The 23,510-nt window shown below is 48.0% G+C and overlaps 1 protein-coding gene across 1 annotated transcript; it reads left to right on the top strand.

Moving 5' to 3' along the window:
• Positions 1 to 765: 765 nt before the first annotated feature.
• TGFBI (transforming growth factor beta induced) lies at positions 766 to 22,536 on the top strand. Its single transcript, XM_061457026.1, has 17 exons — positions 766 to 943; positions 5,322 to 5,420; positions 11,773 to 11,837; positions 12,695 to 12,852; positions 13,654 to 13,818; positions 14,310 to 14,456; positions 15,109 to 15,250; positions 15,830 to 16,042; positions 16,188 to 16,325; positions 16,558 to 16,703; positions 16,873 to 17,009; positions 17,450 to 17,580; positions 19,465 to 19,589; positions 20,503 to 20,605; positions 20,790 to 20,869; positions 21,261 to 21,285; positions 21,455 to 22,536. The coding sequence occupies exons 1-17, from the start codon at positions 828 to 830 to the stop codon at positions 21,508 to 21,510; spliced, it is 2,046 nt and encodes a 681-aa protein (XP_061313010.1). The 5' UTR covers positions 766 to 827; the 3' UTR covers positions 21,511 to 22,536.
• Positions 22,537 to 23,510: the final 974 nt, after the last annotated feature.

Here is a 23,510-nt window from a genome sequence, read left to right as displayed (position 1 = left end):
GAGGAACCTCAGTTCGCTGTGCTTCGCCCACAGTTTGACCCCTTCAGGACTTGTGCAAGGGCTCTCTCCTCTAAGCCCGTGGTGATGAGCACAGTGGGAGCCTCAAGTGAGGGTCTAACTTCTCTGCTACCATCACCTTTACAAGCACCACCGCTGCTCCCTGCCCTTGGCTGGAAATGAGGTTTCCATGTGAGCTCTTAGGATGGCTGCAGGGCCAGGGCTGGCCCTTGGTGCCTGTCCCATCAGCCGTAAGCACCTTTGTGACCTTTCAGAGCACTGGGCTTGCTTGTGCCAAAACTCCCTCTTAGGCTTCACCCCAGAGCCGTTAACAACAGCAACCCGGCCACGAGGACACGCCGATGGCACCCTTACAGCTCTTGCTTGGTTTAAAAGCAACCAGCAACCTCTCAACACGTGTGATCCCTGCCAGCACTGGAAGATGCTGGGAGTGAGGTGCGATCCCAGCGCGCACTAAGCGGGTCCCGCCATGGGGTCGCATCCAAACCAGTGGTGGGGCACGGCCGGGTGGCAGCCAAGAGCCCACCCTGGGGCTGAGATCCAGGGGACCCCGGAGCGTGTCAGCGCAACCGCCCCATCCTGAGCCCCGAAGGGGGGGACCGGATGGACGGACGGACGGGCGCCATCCCGGGGGGCGGCCCCCTCTCCTCTCCCTTCCCCTCCCCTCCCCTCCCGCCGGGCCGGGCGGTGGCTCCGCTCCCCCCCTCGCCGCCGCTCCCCGCCCCCGGCCGCCGCCGCATTTAACGGGGTGAGCGGCCGCCGCCGGCCCGTCCCGTCCCATCCCGTTCCCGTCCCGCCGCCTCCCGGCCATGGCGCGCCCGCCCCTGCCGCTGCTGCTGGCGCTGGCCCTGGGTCTCGCCGCCGCCGCCAAGTCCCCGTACCAGCAGGTCCTGCAGCACAGCCGGCTCCGCGGCCGGCAGCACGGGTAAGCGCATCCCCGGGGGGGGAAAGGAGGGGACAGTGAGGGGGGAATTGTTTCTCCCCACGTTTGCACGGACCCCGCTGCCGCCGTCGGCTCTTTGCGCGGCTGCGGAGGAGCCGCGGAGCCCGGGGCTGGAGCGGGACAGCGGCAGGTCGGCCCGGTCCCCGGGGAGGCAGCCACGGTGCTTTCGGCCCCGAGAACGGCTTTTTCTTCCCTTATCTCTCTGATCATTGCTTCTATCGCCCTCGAGTGACTTCTTTCTTCTACGGATAACTTTCCTCTCTTCTCTCGGGATGCTTAACGTTGCATCGAGCCGCCAGTGATTCCTTATCAGCATATCTCTGCTAAGGGAAAAGGGAAAAAAAAAATCCCCAGATTTTGAAGGGTCAAACGTTTTGTGGAAGGGATTCAGGAATTCTCATTTTCATGAATTTATAGCAAGAGAATTGGTTCAATGGCAGGGGAGTGTCTCTGTGGAGTTAAGCAGCAACTTCCTCTTTGAGGGGAACCCCCACTCAAAGTCTGGGAAGTTTTATGGATGTCTTGAAAAGTCTTGGAAGTTTTCTGGATGAAAGTGATCACTTATTCACTCATAAAGCTTCCAAGGCAAGGGATATCCAGAAATGCGTGTAGACCTCTCGTGCTAGATGGACAGTGTCTTATGGACTGAGTAGCTTGAGTCTTCATGGACAGGCAGAAAACTGACCCAATGTTAACAGTTCTTCTCACTGTGTTTAAAATGTACTGGGAATTAGGGAGGTGAAGGGATGACAGACTTTTCAGCGGGCTTCCGTCGTGCAGGAGGGTGACATTGATTGAACTGCAGCTTCCATTTAAATGGTTTGCTGAAGGCAGGGTCATAAAATGCTTTTAAAAAGCCCCCCAAGACTTAACTATTGCAGTTTGACACGTTCTCTGGCAGGGATCCAGCTCAGTGGTTGTGAACAGGGGTGTGCTGTTTGCGTGTCTGATGAGGTGCATTAAGTGCTGAGCCGATGCCTGTTTGTAAGATCTCGGTAATGAAGGGATGACGGTGCCTTACACACAAATGCTGTGAGTCTTCATCTCTGTCTGATCTTAAACTCACTAAATACCCAATTCTGCTGATAGCCCCGAGGCAGAAGTTTGCTCAGACTCAGAAAGTTAGTCTTGGTGTAAATCAGTGCACTCATCTCTGCAGAGAAGCCTGTTAATCCCTGTACAATCAATAGTCACAGGGTAAGAGGTGAGTGCTGGTGCCTGAGGTATTTGGAATACACAAGGAATTAGTATTCCAGAGTTTCCAGACGAAGTGAAGTTACGCTGAGATAAACCCAGTGTAGCTGACCGCAGCACTGCGCTCACTGGTCCCTTTGATGGAGAGAGCAATTTAGACCAAGCTGAATGTTAAACAGTGATTAATGATGTGCCAAAGAGATACAGCAACACAAAACCAGCCAAGAAGGCCTGGGATGTGAGGCATGTTGTTTTGCTTACAGGAGGGAACTTAGGAGGGATGTGCCACCCTTTCTGCTGCGAGCATCCCCCCACACCATCAATGCCCCTATTGAGCTGAGAGCAAGTTGGGTGGCTCTGCAGCAAAACTTGTACATCTTAATGAACCTTTAAAGTGAATCAGCTCAAGTCCAGTGGAGGAGCTGAGAAGTGTATCAGGAGCATTAACATTTGAAAATGAAAACCTAGGAGCACCCACCTGGCTTTGTGGGTACTGTGTGATGCTGGGGAGCTTCATGGGCATGCATAGTCACGGCAGGTAGCTTGGCCCATACGGTAAATCCTGCCCTTCTCTGCCACTTCCAAAGGGCAGCCGCGGCTCCAGCAGCTCCCAGCTGCTCCTGCCAAGTGGAAGGCTTCAGCTGAAAGGGAACAATAGGCAGTTTTATCCTCGAGTCAGCGCGGCTGGCTGGGAACGGCATGGCAGAGGTGATGAACTCCAACGAGGAGAGGGGAGAGTGTTGACAAATTCATTTTAAGCCCGACTGGGCAAAAGACCAGAACACGCACCGCAGGGAGCCGCTACTACAGCCTGCCTGCGGGAATCATTGATAACACGGCCCTGGAGGGGGATTTTCCATGCTGGTGGGAAGAAGTTTCCCCCCATAAGTCATGGAGAGAGCAGCAGCCCCACAGAGCTGCAGTCCCAGGCAGGGAGGAGGGAGCAGGGCAGCGCTGGGTTTGATGCTGTCCTGAAGACACAAGGGTTTTCTTGGCAGGCTGCTGCCAGGGATGCAGGGGAAGTGATCAAACAAGTCCTTCAGTAGCCAGGCTTGTCAAGATGAATATTAGATGGATTGTCCACTGCCGTCAGCCAGACGCTGAAATCAAGGCAAGGCTTGGAATTTGGATATAATTGGAACCATATTGCGGCACGGCGGGGCTGGGCAGCCGAGGTGGGCTGAGTCAGGGAGCACAGACGGCTCTAAGAGATGATTTGGTGTGGAACTTACTGAGCCCAGGCCCCTCTGACCAGCTGAAAGTTTGGCTTTGTGATTTCTAACTTGTAACTTCGTGATTTCTATCTTCAGTACTGTCTTTCTCCTAGTCCCTTGCCTTATATATAGAAAGGGAACTAAACCACCATTAACTGGATATGGCAGTAACCAGGGGAGTGGTGAACCCAATTCCTCCAGGTCCCACAGACCTCCCCTTTCCCCTCGGGGCAGGACAGAGGTGCCAGGGCTTTGCAGGGTCGGATCCTGCCTCTGAGGGCCCTGTGGCAGCCACGTCAACAAAGGCTCATTGAAGGCAAGCCAAGCTCCTGCTGAGACTGGCGCTGGACTTAGCCAACATATAGGAGACCCTCACATTAATTCATGCTAATGATGGGCAGGCTGGCCTGCTTTGGAGAGAGCTGAATTTGGGACGCTGGTGAAAAGCAAGCAGGTCGCAGGAAGACTTGGTGGTCAGGCTGCAAGCTCTGCTCTTGTTAACTCTGGTAGGCAGGCGGGCAGCATCCCAGTCAAACTCAGTGTGAAACAGGAGGCTGCTGCTCTAAACAGATGAAGACCTTTACTCCAGGCCCATCCAGAGTTTCATTTGTGCACACGAAAACTCTGCCTTGAAGTTGTTGAGCACTTCTGATGGGCCGAAGTGGTGATTTATGGATTTTGCTTAATTGTTTGTTTTCCCTCTATCTGCCTTGGCAGCCAACACTGTGCATACTTTTGGAGCCACTGCCTCAACTGGGGCATTGTGTTGGTGTTAGGAATCCAGCCTCAGTCGGGCTGAGCATCCTCAGCTTGCTTGGATGTTTGCTACATCTCTGGCTCAAGCACAGAGGCAGGCAGTGGCCTCACAACCCAGATCCAGAAATCATATCTCATGCACTGATTGTGCATTGCCTACGTCCATGGCCAGGGCTGCTGGCCATAAACCACAAAGCCAGGCTGAGCAGGGAAATGCTGTGCTGGCCAAACCAGCAGCAAGAAAACTCCCAACTCCTGTTTGACCACATCTTTGCTCGCAGTGATATCACTTCTTAGAAAGCCGAAAGGCTGAGTTAGCTCCCAGTGGGGTCAGTTACACACATAATGCCAACCGTCTGCTCTTCTGGTAGAGAAGGAGCTCTCAGTCCTTTATGGGCTGGTAGAGTCACTCTCAATCTGTGCTGTCATACCTGGTGTCTTGAAACAGGAGTGGGCAGTGCCACTGCTCATTTTCCTATCAGCAGCTCAGCATCTGCGGCCAGAATTGGCTGAGTCTATCCTAGAGCAAAAGCACCTGTTCCGGTTTTGGTGCAAGTTGGTCCCTAGGCTGATAAATGTCTATTTTCACATCCTAAGCAATAAAATAATAAGGGGGTTTGGAAAGATTTGAATTATTTCATAACTTTTTATTATGAGAGTGCTGAGGCACTGGCACAGGGTACCCAGAGAAGCTGTGGCTGCCCCATCCCTGGCAGTGCTCAAGGCCAGGTTGGACACAGGGGCTTGGAGCAAGGTGCTCCAGTGGAAGGGGTCCCTGCCTGTGGCAGGGGTTGGAACTGGAGGAGCTTTAAGGTCCCTTCCAACACAAACCAGGCTGGGATTCTAAGATCCCAAACTGTGAGTGCTGTTCACCATGTGAATACTAACCAAAGTGTTATTTTTGACTTAATTTCTTTATATTTTGGTGAGAGGTGGAACATGGGAAAAACTTGGGATTCAGTGAAGATAAAGATGCCCTGGCAGAGCGAAGATCTCCTTTCCTGCTTCCTCCATCCACCTCATGATAGTCATTATACACTCAAACTGAGCAAGTCATCTTACAGCTACGTTTCCTCCCTTGTAGCCCCAGCAGGGCTTGTTGTGCACTGTCAAGTGGGGTCTGGCTCCGTGCTGGGGGTCAGCACTGGAAGGAGGGAGGCTTACAGGACCCTCTTCTGCTTTGTCTTTACCTTTAGCCCCAACGTGTGCGCGGTGCAGAAGCTGATTGGCACGAACAGGAAATACTTCACCAACTGCAAGCAGTGGTACCAGAGGAAGATCTGCGGGAAGTCAACGTAAGTACACGAGTGGTGGCCAGGGTCTCCCACACGAGCCCGTTGTGGAGGTGGGTGCTGGCTGGGAGAAGCAGATGGTGTGACAGACATGGGATGCCACAGCCCACGGCGTGGGTTTAGTGTGCGTATGTCGTAGGAACCGGTTTAGCCTTTTACTCCCTAAGCAATCTTAGTGTTTTCCTCAAATGGCAACCATCATCCTAAAGCGCTTAGATGTTAAGAATGGGAAGTACCATGTAAATATAAACCCTGATGGTTTATTCTGCTTTTCTATATATATTGATAATTGCTCTCCGTTCTGTAATGAAGTGTGTGCCAGATGTTTTCTAGTATTTAGCTCTGTCTCCATACTCAATGCTGCCTAGATTTAAAACAAAAAAAAAGAGGGGGAGGAAAGGCAACCCAGAGCTGATGGATATTGGAGAGAACATAAAATTCATCTATGTGTGTTTGCTTTGGAAGGGAATACAGAAATAAGGGGAAAGAGGTGTCACTTTTAGCCAGCACTCTCTGATGACTCCACCAGGAAAATGGATTAGACTCGCAGGCCAATTCCACGTCTGAAATGGCAAACAATAATATTCAAGTAGCTGCTGCATCAAGTATCTGTGTAAGCAGCCTCGGGACATTCATTTGAAAGATGTAGTCAGCAGATAATTAAGGCTGTGCATGCCTGACTCTGTGCCAGGCTGTATAGGTCAGGAGCACAGAATCTTTCCCCTCAGTGGAGGCCAAGCTGGGCTTTCAGACACGTTTGCTGTCCTGTACTTCAGCACCACCGCATCGCCCAGTGTCAGTGCAGAGATGCTCTGAACAGTGCTGGATGTGGGCATCAGAGCTGGGGTGCTGGTTGGTCCTGGACCTGCAGGGTCAAGAACAAAGAGCATAAAATCATCTCATGTGTTTCCAATGTGGTCCAATGTAAATTGTAGATAGATCTATAGAAATAGGCAGTTCTTTATGTAGATTGCATAAACTCTGTTTCTGTAGTCAGCAGCAGACCTTGTGATTTGAACTGTGGTGAGATATATTGCTTTTATTTTGGTTGCCTTCATTGGTTTAGTTGTGATGTCTGGCCATTGGGATTCATTCTGTGGGTCTGGTGTTGGTAAAGAGAGGAGGAAGGCAAAACAGCAGTCAACATTGTGCACAGCTTTCAGCCTTCCATCGTGCTACCCATGAATTCATCTAAAAGAGGACACATCTATACTTCAGAAGGATGCATTGCAGGGTGACCATATAGTGGGCATGTGTAGTGGTTTCCCTTATGTCCAATAGTCTTTACCAAAGAAAGATAAAAGGAGAGAGAATATTGTAAAAAAGAACGCCAACTCCCTTCCCTTAATTCTTCAAACCCACCAAATCTTGGAAGACCTAATTTATGGGATTAGAGTTCAAGTTCTCATCTTGGCTGAATAGTGGCTTTTTTGACGTAAAATGGGGAAGATTATGGCCTGGCAATATGGTATCATCATTGCCTCTTCTGATAACAGATTAGCTTAGAAGGTCTCCAAAGAAAACATGACTCAGCTGTGGATGTGGGATAGCTTTGCTGTTGTAGTCCCTGCAAGGCAAAGCGATCGAGCCATGGATTTCTTCAGCTCCAAAGCATATGAAAACCTAACCTCACGTAACCCAAGTGTGCAGCTGAATTTGGCAGAGACATACTCATCTGCTTATCTCCAGGAAGAGGTGGAACAAGTGGCATCTGGCATTATGTCATGATTTCATTTGGGGAGATGAGGTGATCTCTTCTAACCTCATTTACTCTGCTTTTACCCGAGTGTCCAATGCAGTGATGCATCGCTGAGAGAAAAGTGCACAGAGCATTAACCTGCCTGTTAACCTATGAGATAATGTTCCCATTATACATGGAATTTGCTCACTCTTCTTTGCTTTGCATCATCTCCACAACGGGTGTTATTGTCTTCTTCTCTCTTCCTAGTCAGTTTTGAGCCTGGCCCTACTTTGCCCTTTAGCAGTGCTTGTGCAGAACAAAAGGCACGTGCCTTGACTCAGATTTTCCAGAGGACCCCGGGACAGCTCTGATTACAAACCTTTGCTGGTGATGGCTCCCACTGGACCTGGGGCTCCTGGCATATGGAAGCAATCAGGAGTCATTTGGGCCATAAAGGACACGATGCGTCATGCTACGGCAGTCAGATTCTTAAACCAGTGTAAGGGGTCTGATGCTGTGCTGTGCTCAGTTCTATGTGGACACAGTTAATGGTGCCCAGCAGAAACCCTTGGAGCTGGCCTATTGTGTGGGACTGAGCTGGTCTAGGAGAGGTTTTGGGAATACCAGATGCCTTTAAATCCCAGAAAGAGTCAGGATTTGGCATGTTCCTCTGCATAACTGGGTGGATCCAGAGTATGCTTGGGATCTATAGACAGAAGTCCTCTCCTGTGTGCTTGGTCCTCCCATTGGCAGGGGGATCCACTCCATCAGCCCAGGGAAAATGGTGGAGCTGGATAAGCACGGTCATTTCTCTCCTCCTGCTAAGAAGTTTATCCCACCTGTGAGAAGAGCAGTCCTGGGATAGGAGACACTTGACCCATCTCCCCTACTTCACATTTGACCTGGCTGTTATCCTCTTTATTTGCTTAAAGCGTTGATGGTTCCCTAGGTTGGACGTGTGGTGCAGGTGCAGATACACGGCTCTAGGAAGACAGTTTTGACTGCTTTGATTCCTTTTCCTCCTCTGAGCACTGTTTCAAACAGGTTGTGTGGGAGGAGGTCAGTGGGAGACGAGGTACGGCAGGAAAGCAAAGCTGAGCTCCTGCAGCATCTTCAGGTCCTCAAGGGTGGAGCGCTCAGCAGGGGCTGGATGTGCACGATGGAAATTCCCACTCATGCCTCAGAAGAGGGCTCTTACCTCTTTATCTGCCTCATTTTAATTTGTTTTTCTTCTCTTTGCTGGAGTGTTGGCTCACATGGGCGAGGAAGAAATTAGATAAGAGGGGTTCTGTACATCTTTTATCATTGCTGATGAAGTGAGATAAGACAGTTGGCAAGAAGTCTGACACTGCTTTGATTTTAATGAGCACTGAAACAAGATTGTTTGGGTAATTAGGTAATTTTCCACTCTTGGTTATTTCAAAGCCAAAGAAATAGTTTATTTAGAGTATATCCTCATCGTTGTGCCTGTGCTTTCCATACTCCCTTATGCACCGGGCTCATTCTTCCAGGGTTGGGGTTGCAATTGAGCATGTCCCCACACACTTTTTCGTCTTGGGAATGAAAAGGCAGCTTGCATACATCTCAGGTTTGATTATTTTTTGAGGAATAACTGGTGGCAGTCAGTTACCCTTAATACATTTCTTCTTTAACTTTTAATTTAACTTCCCTTTTCTTGTCTGATGCACTTTCCTGCCGGAGAAAAAATGACTCTCTGGCACTTACTTTGCAAACACAAAACATATGGATTTTATTACAGGAAATGATTACAAATGGATCTTTATTCACTAATAGATGCCTAAGCTTATTTTTATTGCCTTGAAAAATGTACTTAAGATTTCATTTCAGATCCTAAGAATGCAACAGCAGTGACACAAAGACCAATAAAGCCAGGGAGCTTGCTTCTGCACCCAGATCCTGAAAGACATTGAGCAAATAGAATGTTTCAAACCCAGAAGCTGAAAAACTATAGATTTGACTCGAAATTACTCAATGGGGAGGCCAGGAAACTGTGGTCAGAGGCGTTGCAGAGTGGATGACAAATGCTCTTTGTGTGAGGCAATTGCTTGTTTAACTTACATCAGTGGCATCTGCCATGTCCCAGTGTAGTGCTCTGCAGTGCTGACACCAGAAACAGGGATGGACCTGGCACTCCAAAGGCTTCCGTGCAGAACCCGTGGTGAGGTGCAGGGGAGGTGTTCAGTGTTTTCTCCCATGGGCTGTTTGTCACTGGCCATGTAAGAGAACTACTCCTCCTGGGCAGCAGACTGGAGGAGAACATGTCAAAGGAGCAGCCTTCCTCCCATGTGGATGTATAGGGTCTAGTAGCATCAAGATGCAGAGTCCACTATGGCTGTGCTGCTGCTCTCCAGGGCTGGAGGGGCTGCAGAGTCATCTGTGAGGGTGCCCTGTGCCCAGCCCCAAGCTGCCCCTTGAATGGTGCCCACGTGCCTTTGAGTGGCCTTGTGCTTCCATCAAAGCCACCAGCCATGGAACAGCAAACGGCTGAAGCTGAAGCTGTTTTGCAATCCCCATCTCTGGCTCCTTGTAGGTGCAGACACCCGGCTGAGCACCTCTGTGTTCACCCAGCCCCTTGCAGAAGTTTTCTGGTACGCAGCTCAAAATGCTGGCATGCAAAATGCACACCGCGTGATGCTGGTAGGCCACCTTCAGTGGGTGAAGCGGACTGGGGGCTTGAGGGAACCCCTGCACGCATGGAGCTGGCCCCATGCCCAGCCTCAGTGCTTCTTGCCATTAGCTTCCCTTGTGGGGTGGTGCTGGAGATGCCCATGAACCCGCTGAGTTCTTCCCTGTGAGGGTGCTGAGGCGCTGGCACAGGGTGCCCAGAGAAGCTGTGGCTGCCCCATCCCTGGCAGTGCTCAAGGCCAGGTTGGACACAGGGGCTTGGAGCAACCTGGTCTAGTGGAAGGTGTCCCTGCCCATGGCAGGGTTGGAACTGGAGGAGCTTTAAGGTCCCTTCAACCCAAACCTGGCTGGGGTTCTATGAACACCTGGTCCTTCCATCCCTCCCTGGCAGGAGCCTGGCTGCTGGGGCAGCCCTGAGCCAGTGAGCCCCACGCTGTGTGCATCAGCATCCTGCCCCTTCCTCACAGCTCATTAATCTCCGATCGATCTATAAATAAGCCTTTTAAAGCCTACGTCAGCACTCCGGAATTATTTATGCTGAACTTTGGAATGATTTCTCTTTAATCAGCTCTTCGGCTTTGATTACAGCTCTGAACCAAGGGAACTGTCTAGACTGGAGTTAGTTTCCAGGGAGAAAAAGTGGAGGTAGGGGAGGGAAGTGGTGGGGGGAGAAAGTGTGTGTTTCTAATGAACACGAGACAGGGGGGCTGGGGAGAGCAAAGCAGCAGGGTGTTAAGATCTCCAGTAGTCAAAGGAAGGGATTGCTTTAGGCAAACTCTTTCCCACATGGAATATATAATGTCTAGACAATCAGTCTGGGTTTGCTTTGTAATTCTCTTAGGAAACCATGACACGGAATTTATTTGCTTCTGTCACAGAAAAGCAGGTATTTGTTTCACTTACTGGCTCTTAATTACCCTGAAGAATTCCCTCTTAAGCCCCAGGCATTTCCAGTGTTTGTTAACAGTGTTAAAATGATGACAAATATCTGGAGCTTGAGGATTTTCCTTTCTCTGTGAGTGAGTGTGCCGAGGCTCGGCAATGCAGCATCCTCCTTGTCTCGAATCCAACCGGGAGCACAGAGGAAACACTTGTCTTTGGGAGGAGCACCTATTCCCTCGCAGGCTTAGCCCATCAATCAGATGGCCTTGCTCCTTTCACACCAAGCGTAAGAGCAAGAGGAGAAAGAATCCCCTGTGGAAAATAAATGGACAACTTCTGGATTTATTTCTTTCCTTGCTGGTTTTTTATTCCCCTGTTAATATCATAGAATCACAGAAGGGTTTGGGTTGGAAGGGACCATAAAGACCATCCAGTTCCAGCCAATCTGGCCTTGAACACTGCCAGGGATGGGGCAGCCACAGCTTCTCTGGGCACCCTGTGCCAGCGCCTCAGCACCCTCACAGGGAAGAGCTTCTGCCTAAGAGCTCATCTCAGTCTCCCCTCTGGCAGGTTAAAGCCATTCCCCTTGGCCTGTCCCTACAGGCCCTTGTCCAAAGCCCCTCTCCAGGTTTCCTGCAGCCCCTTCAGGCACTGGAGCTGCTCTCAGGTCTCCCCTTCAGGAGCCTTCTCTTCTCCAGGCTGCCTCAGCCCAGCTCTCTCAGCCTGGCTCCAGAGCAGAGCTGCTCCAGCCCTCGCAGCAGCTCCAGGGCCCTTTTCGGGATTTGTCAGCCAGGGAAATCCCTGAATCCCATGGGAAATGTGCCCAAATGAACCAGCACTTGCAGTGCCTTGCAAACGTTATCTGTTGGAACCATGGCATCAGTTTCCATCCCCTGTTTGTATGAATTCTCCTGGAAAGTGTGGTATTGAAAAGAAATTGTGCCTGCTTTTTTCTGTGGTGAAACTGGCAACACACAGCCCTGAAGGAGATAAAAATCATGGTTTGCTGTTGTTCCAAGTCTGTATTTCTAATGAAGAGTTTGCTTAGAAACATCTCCAAATATGGATGGATGCAGAACTATAGCAAATAGAGAAACAGCAGTGAGACGCCATCCATTAATCTGCTGTATCCATCTCTTATTCCAGAGTAATCAGTTACGAGTGCTGTCCTGGATATGAAAAAGTTCCTGGAGAAAAAGGCTGCCCAGCTGGTAAGAGCATGTTTGATGCTTTTTAGACTCCTAAAGCTGATACAGCTGCCTGGTAAGGGGAAATGTTAGGAAATTGCTCAAGTGGGTTTGATCTTTGCCATTTGTGCACAATATTGCCATGGACAAGTCAGAAATGGACTCGGCAGTGCACCAGCCGAGGGCCAGATCAGCTCCATAGCATGCAAAATGTTCCAGACAACTTCAAACCTTGGCTATAATTAAGCTTAATCAAGCATGGGAGGGCCGTAGGGAACTGCTTATTCCAAGTTATATAGCTGTATTGGAACTGCAGTCCTAAGGAATGATGGAGTAGCCAGTACCTCTGCCAATCTCTGCTCATTGTTATTTTGGCAAGCATGAGGTTAGCAAAATTGCCTTTAGGAGGAAACACAGTCAACCACTGGTGAATTCACTGGGTTTATTGAAGAAAGACACATTCTGCCTTTGCTTTCTGAACACTTCCTTGACGCTGCCCATTTAACCACGTGGGCTGGTGTGGATGGGCCAGTGGAGACCGAGACCAGCGGCGAGCTGCCAGCTCCGAGCATCAAAAGCCGGTGTACAAACAAGGATTAGGTGAAAGCAGTGAAAGTCATTGCTTGCCTCAATTCACATCCCTATAAACCCAGACTAACTCCATTTGAACCTGCAGAGATGCAGTAGGTCCTGGATTACTCTGCTGTAATTGAGGCTGGAGCTGTCAGGCTATGATTATTTATTATCTCATTAATGAAGAGATACAAGTTCCCTGACGTGCTTCATTTCCCCAGGTGTTCTCACCAGCAGCTCTCCTTTAGCTCAGCACAGAGCAGGAGGGATGGATGATGTGTTGGGAATATAACCTTCTCTTCTTTCAGCGCTGCCCCTTTCCAACATCTATGAAACCCTGGGAGTTGTTGGGTCGGCCACCACACAGCTCTACTCCGACCGCTCCAACCTAAGGCCAGAGATCGAAGGACCTGGAAGCTTTACGATTTTTGCCCCAAGTAATGAGGCCTGGGCATCCTTGCCTGCTGTAAGATACAATTCCTCTTCTTCCTCCTCTCCCTCTGGCTTTCTCTAGTGAAGATCCAGCTTTGCAGGGCCCTGCATCCAGCCCCTGCATCTGGCAGAACAGACGCAGTCCTGATATAGGAAGGACTATGATTTTCCAAGATGGGAATCACTGATGGGTCCATCAGCTCCAGAGCTTTGTTTCTGAAAGAGCCCAACACTAGAGATGTGGATGCTCTCCAGCAGGTGGATGTAGAAATCACCTCATTTAGCTTTCCCTGCCTCTTACCATTAGAGATGGTGTTAACAGACTTTCCATCCCTTTTATGTTTTTCTTGTTGACTCTTACTTTACCCCTCTGGTTGTTCTTAATAATTTATACAAGATGTGTAAGAACAGCTATTGGGACAGGGAGGGGGCATCTTTTTGGCTACCCCCTCCAACAAGCCTCTACCCAAACTTGCACCAGTGGAGCTCCTTGTAGGGATGCTGCTGCTGGGAAAGTCTTCTGGTGTATTTGTCCTTGGCCCTGAGTGATGCCTTTTGTCGCCTCACTGCTCATTTCAATGCAGTAATCCCGCACTGGAGCTTGCTGCCATCATCCCTTTTTCTGCCAAAGAGGAGGGTGCCAGGGCTGCTGTTGTAAGGCAAAAGATCTGCAAAAGTTAGAGCTCTTAATGTGCACAGATGGTGAATGAATCACTCAATACACACACACACACACCTTGGGAGCACCCTGGATGCAGCCAGAGAGCTTCTGGCTCTCTCTAACAACTGCCTTAATTCCACCCAGCACTAAAACCCGAATTCTTCTCATTTTCAGGAAACTCTGGATTCCTTAGTGAGTAACGTTAACATTGAGCTGCTCAACGCCCTGCGCTACCACATGGTGAACAAACGAGTCCTCACGGATGATCTGAAACACGGGACAACGCTTAACTCGATGTACCAGGACCTGCCTATCCAGATTCACCACTATCCCAATGGGGTAAGACGTGCATTAAACCTACCCACAGCAGGCTTGGGTTTCTGCTGCTTTGTACCTCCTATGCTGTCCTTGGGCCTCCAGGACTCTGTAATGCTCAGGTTGGCAGCTCTTAATTTAGGATCCATCTTTAGAAGGAGCTTGAAAAGTTTATATATATATATATATATATATAGTCAATAGTTGCATCAGTGCTATTGCAGGGAAGTTGCCCACATTACCTAAGTGTTGGTTCTTGCATATTTTCTTAGTCTTGATGACTCAGTGGAGACAAAACCACTGATTATTTTCAAAGCTCTTTAACAATCAAATGTTCCAAACATTCTTAATAGTGCATTCTCATTCTTTGTGTGTATTTTGGGGGGACACCACATTTGTGCTCCTGCTGATTCAGTATTAAGGCACTCGCTGTGTTTGAAATAGAAAACCAGCAGTGCTTGCTTCACCTTCTTGTTTCAATGCACATAACACCCCGTGGCTCTTTCCCTCTGCAGATTGTGACTGTGAACTGTGCCAGGCTGTTGAAAGCTGACCACCATGCCACCAACGGAGTGGTCCATGTCATCGACAAAGTCATTGCTACCACTACAAACAGCATTCAGCACATCATTGAGACCGAGGAAAGCCTGGAAACTCTTCGGGTGAGTCCATCCCACACGTGCTCCAGGCTCCTTAAAGATGTTCAGTCATCCCACCCGGTGAATTGTCACAAAGAGCTTGCCAGTGTCTTATGAATAAGCTGCTGATGAAATCCTTGTGCCAATATACCTTATTTTGCTTTAGGAAGTGTTTGATATCAGCACAAGTAGGGTTTTATGGCAGTAATTGTCATCCTGCTATTGCTGTCAGTAAAGTGATGTAGGCTGAGTCTATCTCCTCACTCTTCTATGGGAATATTAACTGCTCGGATTTGATGCGTGCTGATTTATGTGCCTTGGTATTCTCCAAGTTAGGGATAACTTAAAAGCACAGGGGTTTTGCGGTTAGCCAGCTGTGGGTTCTGATCTGAATTATTCACTGGAATTTATTGTGACCCTTTCCAGGCCTATCAGGGTATTTGAATTAGCTCTCAGTCTTGCCAAAATAGGGCTCTTGTACTCAAATTTCTGGAACACAAGAGAACCATGGGCCAGGTCAAATTTATAAAGGGACCAAAGTGCTGAAAGAAGCTATTCAGGTTTTTTTATAAGTGCTCTGAAATGATGAAAGCCTTAATAAATCTGGCCCTGGACAAAGTTGCTGACCTTTGTGTTCTGGCTGAGTGTGTTTTACCCTCTCCTCATTCCTCTGCAGGCTGCTGTGGCTGCTTCTGACCTCAACAGCTTGCTGGAAAGCAAAGGCCAGTACACGCTCCTGGCTCCAACCAACGAAGCCTTTGAGAAGATCCCACGAGAAACACTGAACAGGATCCTGGGGGACCCAGAAGCCCTGAGGGGTAAGTGCTTGTCACTGAGCCCAGGGAGAGACTGACGAGTGGGGTTAGGTTCTGCATTCCCTCTCAGGAACATTTGAGTGGCTCCTTGATGCATTCTGACAACAACTGCAGTAAACTGGTTCAATAGGCTCCAGCTTTTTAAACTGGACAGCCCAGACTGCTTTGGATGTAGATATGGTAGATGGGTAGATGTGACAGCAAGAGTGGTATCCAGATATGGAGGAGGGGGCTGAAGCAGTCCCTTTTCCAAGTTTTCCTTTAGCACTTCTATAAGTGATGGTCATTTCTATCAACCCAGCAAGATGCAAGAATACTGGTATCTAACTGGAATCTAATCTGGCAAATGACCACATGAATAACCACAGGAAACCTTTTGAAGCTGGCAAAGATGTATGGAAATTACTCTTTTTAGGCACTTCATTTCACAGGCTGCCCAACTAAAATCAGCACAGTCTAAAATGATTGTGCATCTCTTGGAGTGGAGCCCCATACAGTACAGTACAGAACAGGATCCCTAAAAGGTGCCATTATTTCACAGCTGATTTCTGCAGCTCACTGAGACACTTGCCTCTCTTATAGACCTGCTGAACCATCACATCCTGAAGTCAGCCATGTGTGCTGAGGCTATCATTGCTGGCCTGACAATGGAGACTCTGGAAGGAACCACCTTGGACGTGGGCTGCAGTGGGGAAGAGCTGACCCTCAACGGGAAGCCCATCATTGCCAACAAGGATATCCTGGCAACCAACGGCGTTGTACATTTTGTTAATGAGCTGCTGATCCCAGACTCAGGTACTGGTGCCTCTCTGCATCTCTCTGTTGCCTTTCTCTCATCTATTTTGCCAAGGAAATACTGGATCCGGAGGATGTAGATAATTCGCAGTGATGTGTGGGTTGTCTTTGACACAAGGTTACGATGGGCTCCTTTTCTTTGCAGCTAAGACTCTGTTTGAGTTGGCACAAGAATCTGAAGTTTCCAAGTCCATGGACTTCTTCAGACAAGCTGGTCTCAGTTCTCATCTAACTGGCAGCGAGCGAGTGACCCTCCTTGCCCCAGTGAATGAGGTGTTCAAAGGTAAACTGTGGGGAGTAAATCCCTTTCTTCCATCAGTTTGGGCCACAAATCTCAGTCTTCAGCCAAGTTTCGGTGCACAAGTATGCAAATCCTCCTGTGAATGCCTCAGCTGTAGGCAGTGGCATCTCACTTTACAATTAAAAACTGTGGGTGATACTCTGTATTGAACACTTGAGTGTCTCAATGGTCATTTTAAGTGAATCACTGGCTCTTCCCATGCTTTTTTCTGCAGATGGACTCCCCGTTGTCGACAGCAACATGAAAAACCTGCTCCTGAACCACATTGTTAAAGACCAGCTCTCCTCTAAATATCTTTACCACGGACAGAAGCTGCAGACTCTGGGTGACAAGGAACTGAGAGTTTTTGTGTACCGCAATGTGAGTTCTTGCATTTTGCGGTGCTCTGAATGACGGCTGCATGATGCTCGATGGCTGTAATGTTATGGCCAGCATGTTAAAAGTGTAACTGAGCACTGTGGAAAGCATAAAGATCTCCCTTTTGAAGCATATGCTAATAAAGTCTTTTTATCTGCAATTTGTTTTGCAGAACCTTTGCATTGAAAATGCCTGCATTGCTGCCCATGACAAGCGAGGAAGGTTTGGGACCCTCTTTAGCGTGGACAAAATGCTGACTCCACCATCTGGCTCAGTGATGGATGTTCTCAAGGCAGACCATCGCTTCAGGTGACCTTTCTGCTCTTCCTAAATGCTAGTTAGGAGCAGAAGAACTGCCAAAGCCGTTCCTATTTATTATGGGTTGTAGTCATGACTATATGTATTTTGTTTAACATAGAAAGAGCATCCAAAACCATGGTCTCATCCCTAAATTACAGGGAGTGAGACTTCAAATAACCCTTCAATGAGTTGTGAGCCAAGAATGTGTGGTCCCCCTTAATACAGTAAGAAGCTGGCTCCAGAGCCTCTGCCCATCCAAGCCACTGTGGCCAGACCTCTCTGTCCCCTCATTGCCATTTGTTCCCCAAGGAATCAGCATTCCCAGGTTGTCTTTGCCATTTCTCAGACGTTCTGGCTGGACCTCACAGGCTCATTTCCTGCTTAATCAACTTTCAAAGTCCAACAAAAGTAGTTTATAGCAAAGCATTTCGTGTATGTTTGTTTTGCAGCACGTTGGTGGCTGCCATCCAGTCTGCAGGTCTAACGGAGAACCTGAACAGGCCAGGTACCTTCACTGTGTTTGCTCCAACAAACGAAGCTTTCCGAGCCATGCCCCAAGGGGAACTGAACAAACTCATGGGTGAGTGTTTTTAGAGCATTTCAGTAAGGAGCTGCTGTGTGTTATTGGCATGATATGGGGAGGAATGCCTAAGTTTCTCTGCCATATCTCATTCTCTAACCCTGTCTGTTGGAAGCATGGGCTTCCTACACAAGTGGTTTGGGTAAGCCATATCCAGCAGAAAGGTGAGGATGTGCAGGAGAGCACACAAAGTGCTGACACAGGTTTATACTTTCCTTGTGCTTGGGAGACATGTTTGTAGAGTGTGCTACAAACTTATTATGACTTTAATTTGACTGTGCTGGCTGGTGTAAGCAAGGTAACTCTAAGGTGTTTCTAGGGGAACTGATGAGGTCCCTGCCTCTCTCAGGGATAAAAGAGGTGACAATGAGGCTGTCAGGGATCATCAGGGTGTCAAAAGTGAGTTTTGCAAATAGGAAACATGGTAACATGGTCCACGTTCAGCCTCCGGTTACACTGATTGAAATTTAAGCAGGAAAAGGATGGAGCTGTTGCTCCGTCCATATGGACAAAGCAGGAAGTCCAGTCTGAACCTGAGAAGATAACAAATATCCCAGTCTAGAACAGATGAAGACCAATATCCTGAAATGCACAGGTGTGCAGGCTGGGTGTGGGAAAAGCATGGGAATGTTTAGGAATACTCTTCTGGATAAGCAGCATGACCTTTTATTTTGCTCATGTTGAAAGCCAGCTGTGGTTGGAAACAACGTGAGGTATGTGAGTGTAATGTCTTCTTGTCATCAGAGCCCAACCAAACATTGACATCATAATTTGGGAAGCATCTGCCCGTGGTAGCTGGTTATCCTTTTAAGTGCAGGGATGAGGAACTGGTGATTCCACCCTGCACATCCAGTCTAGTGCTTAATACATAAATACTTCACAACTAGTGTAAATGGCTGCAGGACTGAGGTATCCCAGATGCAGACGCTTCAGATGTGCTGCTTTTTCACCCAAATCTTTAGCTTACGTTTCTGATGAAGAAGTGAATCATGCTGGTGAGGAGGTGCAGTGTGCACTGAGGCCACCCCAGAGAAACTAATGGAGAAAAAAACTCAGAGTGTGTTTGGGTATGAGCATTGAAAGAAAGCATCCCCTTTGCTGAAGGAGCTGCTCTGGTTTTGTAGCTGGAGGCTATCTTTTTGCACTAGGTGTTCCCCATCACCGATATATGGGGTTTGTCACTGATGCTGCATCCACTAAAGGAGAAGATGGAGGAGAGCTGCTGGCCTGGGCTGTGCACATCCTTGCCTCTTATGGAAAATGGATAGTGAAGGGGAAGCATCTTATCCTCCTAAAATCTGTTTCAAAGCATGGCCAGATGAGTAAAGACTCAGTGGGCTGGGGATCAGGCCAGCAATCTGTGAGCCACTGGTGACATTTCTCCTGCACTTTTCCACTTCCTACCCAGGAATCCCGCAGTTTCAGCCATGGAGATTATTGCCAAGTGACGCTGGTGCTGGCGAAAGCATCGACATTTCCAAATACCAGAGTGCTCTATCTGCTTCCTTATTTCAGATGGGTCTTTTCCCCTCCGCAGATTTCTTTGGGAAGTGAAAGCAGCAACAGAAGCAGGTTCATTCTGTGCACTGTGTGAGAATGAGGGACTGAAAAACCAAGAGATAGGGATTTCGTGTGTGAGGCTCGGTATGAACCAAGGTTGGACACGGGATTCACTGGGATCCTAACCTGCCCAAGGCAGGAATGGCCTCAATGTTCTACCCAGCTCTAATCAAGGTCCTTCTTCCTGCTCTTTTCAATTTCATATTGTTTCCTTGCACTTTTCAGGAAATTAAGATATTTTCCATGAAATCTCCTTCCAGCACATGGAATATGGGAACCCAGCCCTGATGCTGTTTTGCAAATGTAAATGTTTTCTCCCCCCAGGTAATGCCAAGGAGCTCGCCAACATCCTCAGGTTCCATGTGGCTGATGAGATCCTGGTGAGCGGCGCAGTCAGTGCCCTTGTGAGGCTCAAATCCATGCAGGGAGATAAATTAGAAGTCAGCATGGTGAGTCACCTTGGATGGGGTTCTGTGGTCAGCAGGGCTATGGTCTGTCCGTGGCAGGGACCAAAGTCTGTCTATGCTCATTTGGATGGTGTGGGAACCTCTTCTAGTGCATGCAGAGCCACCAAACAGTGTTTTCTGGGCTGCAGCTCAGGGCCCATTGCCATGTGTTCAATTCAGCGAGCTGGCAGTCTTGAAATGTGGTTTGCTTCAGCTTTCTCCCCAGAAGACCAACTGTGAATGATTTCCAGGAGCTGTTATAAATTGAACCCTGAGTCATGGGGGAAAAAGCATAAATAAATTAAACAAGTAGCTTGTTCAGCTCGCACGTCCTTTTTTAGCGTAACAAAAATGATCTCTGCATGGGCTCCCTTAGCGCGGCAGGGTTTATTTAGATATGTAATTTCATTTCACTAACTCTGCACTGCGTTAAGAGAATGTGGGGTCCTCGACTGAGCTGAAAAATGTGCTTCAGAAAATAAATAACCATGCCCCATGCTGTGCATAAGGAAGAAAACGCAGGATGAAATGGAAAGGGCAGTGCTGCCACGCGCATTGAGTTGGCCAACTTGCGTGCTAGACCTGTTCTATGTCCAGTCCTATTCTGCCCTCTCCTGATGCCATCTCCACAGCCGTCCCTCTTAGTGTGGCAAGGGAGCTGGTGGATGTGCTCTGCTGCCACGGGACAGCATCCCCAGCCAGTACATGGAGAAAGTCCATGCTCCAAAGCCTGCCAGCACCTCCAGGACAAACTGCTCAGGCTATAATTTGATTTTATATTCTTCTTAATTGGAAGAGGAAAACGCCTGCAGCCACCCAGTAAATGAATGGATAGAAAGAGGGGGCTTTCTAAGTGAAACTGATGGCAAATGTTCCTTATTTTCTACTTTTTAAATGTTTTTCTTTTCCTGACCAGAAAAACAACGTCATTCACATCAACAGGGAGCCCGTTGCTGAAAGTGATATTATGGCCACGAATGGTGTGATTTATGCCGTGAACTCTGTCTTGCAGCCACAGGGTAGGTCCACGGGTAGAAGTATCTAGAGCCACACCACTGCAGCAGAGCTGCTTTGGGAGGGCAGTGATTGCTTCAGTATAGTGAGTATATTAGTATCTTATGAGATTTTCAATACAAAATGATGGAAGGAAGCAGCCTATGTGCTTTGAAGAGTACTTCAATGCTATCTATGTTCCACCCTTAGCTTCCAGGCCGCAAGAAAGAGGTGATGAGCCTGCAGATCCCGCACTAGAAATCTTCAAACAAGCATCTGCGTTATCCAAGGTAAAAGGCAAATAAATCTTTCATTGTAGAACTACTGAAATCACATTTTGGTGATAATGATTGGAAGATATTGGCACATTCAGACTTTGGCTGAGAGTGAACGTATGCATGGAATGCACGGAATTCCACATTCGTGGAATGACCAATCCTCTCTTCTTGCCTGATTTAATTATATAAAAGATAATATGTTTTGCAATAGGAAGCCTACACTTTGCAGTGCGCTCTGAATGTAGCCTTGGCATTGTACTATCTATGTCAGCTTCCGGTAACAGAGAGTCACCCATCCATAGTTTTCGGAAACTAGGGATAAATATATTAACATGCAAACTGTTCTTATACCTATCAGAGATTAGTTGTGTTAATGCAAACCTTATGTTTTCTTCCTATGCAGGTTTCTCAGAGGAATCCTCGACTAGGTAAAACAACTTCCCTAGCTTGTTCCCAATTTCCACCTTATGTCCCTGTCCCTTAAAGAGAGGTTTATCCCTTTGTCTTGCTCCAAGCAAGATGCAGCATCACAGGGAAGGGCAGGAACTGGGAGATGCTGTGTGTATATCCCACCTAACTCAGTCTTCTCCTTGGCAGCACCCGTCTACTCCCGGTTACTAGCGAGGATGAAGGAGAACTCAGGTCGATTCTGAGCCGTGTCATGAGCAACCACAGTCAGCACCTCCATCCCATCCGCTCCGGCTGAAGAGAAGGACAGAATCGTTCTTAAAAACCAAATATCACCCTTTGTGTTTCTGATGAAATGGATAGGGAAAATGAAAAGCCATATATATATGTATATATTTTAAGACCATTTTTATTTGGGGTTTGACCTAAAAAGTTCCCAGACTGAGGATAGGTTTTGCCTGGTTTTGTTTTATAAGGTAGTCACTAATTTGCAGTTTTTAACATACCCAGTTTGGGGCTTGGTACATTCATGCAATGCAGGTGCTTCATTCTGCCCTGGTTCAGGAGCTCACATTGATGCTCAGAGCTCACCTTGGTGCTGTCTCACTGGGGGAGACTGAAAGGGGCTGAATTAAAGCCCCTTTTCCAGGCTCCCAGTGGTACCTACTGCCACTGCAGACTCCAGGCTTCCAGAGTGGGAAGCCAGGGATAATCTCACTGAAAACCCCCTCCAAACCAATGCCAGAATTGGGCCATTTGGGCCAGGATGACTTGGCAGGAATTGGTGTATGTTCAAATACATCACCCAGGGCCAACTCCATGGCTGGGCAACCAGCGATTGCTCTGGAGGAAGTAAATTTGCTGAATGAATTAACCATTCCCCAAGCAATTTCTTTTTCCTGTTTTGGGAGTTTATTTTGTGGGTTGTTTCATTTAATTTAATTCTTTTTAAACGAGCATGTTTCCTTCTTCCCTTGTGCTTTAAAAGTCTCCCCTGGAATTCTGACTTAAAGGCTTTTAACAAAAGCCCCTCTATTGACATTGAGGAAACTACATAATTATAAGCTATAGTTTGAACCTTTCTCTTTATTTTTGCTGTTTAACTGGGTTCTGTTTATGCCTATGGGTTTAAACCGTGCTGCCTTTTGTTCACGAGGTTGAAATGAGAGTTCTCCCTGGCTGAGTAAATGATCCATTGTTAATAATGGTGGGTTTTTTTTAATAAAAAATAAAAATAAAATCAAAAATATAAATATGAAAAGTGATGATAATGGTCGTTTGGGGCTTTGTTTGGCTTGAATTGCCTGGTGGCATTGGGAAGGAGGCGAGTCAGATCTGGCTGTATTAACAGGTCTAATAGTTACTAGAGTGGAATGGCAAAGCATTTCTCCTCACTGATCCTGGCCTGCTATCATCATTTTGGTGGTACTTTCAGGAGCAGCCACTACCACACACTTCAAGGAGCACAGGGCAGTGTGCGCATCCCTCCCATTGGATGTGCACATCCCCAACAGCTGGAGCTCAGTGCCTCATGCCATGATGCTGACAGCACTTACTCACCCCATGAGGACTTTATATTCATTCCCTGGCCAGTTATTACCTTGGTGAAACCAAGGATTATGAGGAAAAGAAAAGAAATAGGGTATCTATCAAGTGCAGAATACAAAACCCCAGATTGTTTTGGTCGCTCTGGCTGAGCAACACACTGACAGGTTTTCTTGTATTACAAACCCCAGTTGGAATCCCATATGCTGTGAAATCCCATCTGCATAACTCAAATGTGTGGAAAATAACGAAGCTCTTCTTTCATTTCCCTTCCCCAACTTTCCATCTCATCTTTTCATTTTCCTGGCATGGTGCAGAGCTGTTCTTTAAGGCTGGAATGGTGATGGGGAACCCTCTGAGCCATCTATTCCCAGCAGCCCAAGGAAGAAGTCGTATCAGGGGACTGGCTGCTGGGGGAGGTTCAGCTTTTTGTAATTAGAGTAATTAATTACTAGCTCCTACAAAAGCCTGAGAGGGAAGCCCACTTTGCATTTTCCTTAGTAGCAGCTCAGACAGTTGTAAGGGTATAGTCCTGCTGTTCTGTTCTGTTCTGTTCTGTTCTGTTCTGTTCTGTTCTGTTCTGTTCTGTTCTGTTCTGTTCTGTTCTGTTCTGTTCTGTTCTGTTCTGTTCTGTTCTGTTCTGTTCTGTTCTGTTCTGTTCTGTTCTGTTCTGTTCTGTTCTGTTCTGTTCTGTTCTGTT

This window comes from Pezoporus flaviventris, unplaced genomic scaffold, assembly GCF_033815535.1.
Source record: "Pezoporus flaviventris isolate CSIRO_AGI_PZ_B2104156 unplaced genomic scaffold, CSIRO_AGI_Pfla_v1 ptg000023l, whole genome shotgun sequence".
In the NCBI taxonomy this organism is placed as follows: Eukaryota; Metazoa; Chordata; class Aves; order Psittaciformes; family Psittacidae; genus Pezoporus; species Pezoporus flaviventris.
The sequence above is the reverse complement of the archived record's forward strand: the minus strand, read 5'-3'. Positions and strand labels throughout refer to the sequence as shown.

Coding starts and splice junctions, on each gene's coding strand:
- TGFBI (XM_061457026.1), top strand. CDS start 828: ATGGCGCGCCCGCCCCTGCCGCTGCTGCTGGCGCTGGCCCTGGGTCTC. Junction 12,853..13,653: donor CCTGGGCATCCTTGCCTGCT/GTAAGATACAAT, acceptor TCTCATTTTCAG/GAAACTCTGGATTCCTTAGT. Junction 17,010..17,449: donor AAGGCAGACCATCGCTTCAG/GTGACCTTTCTG, acceptor TTTGTTTTGCAG/CACGTTGGTGGCTGCCATCC.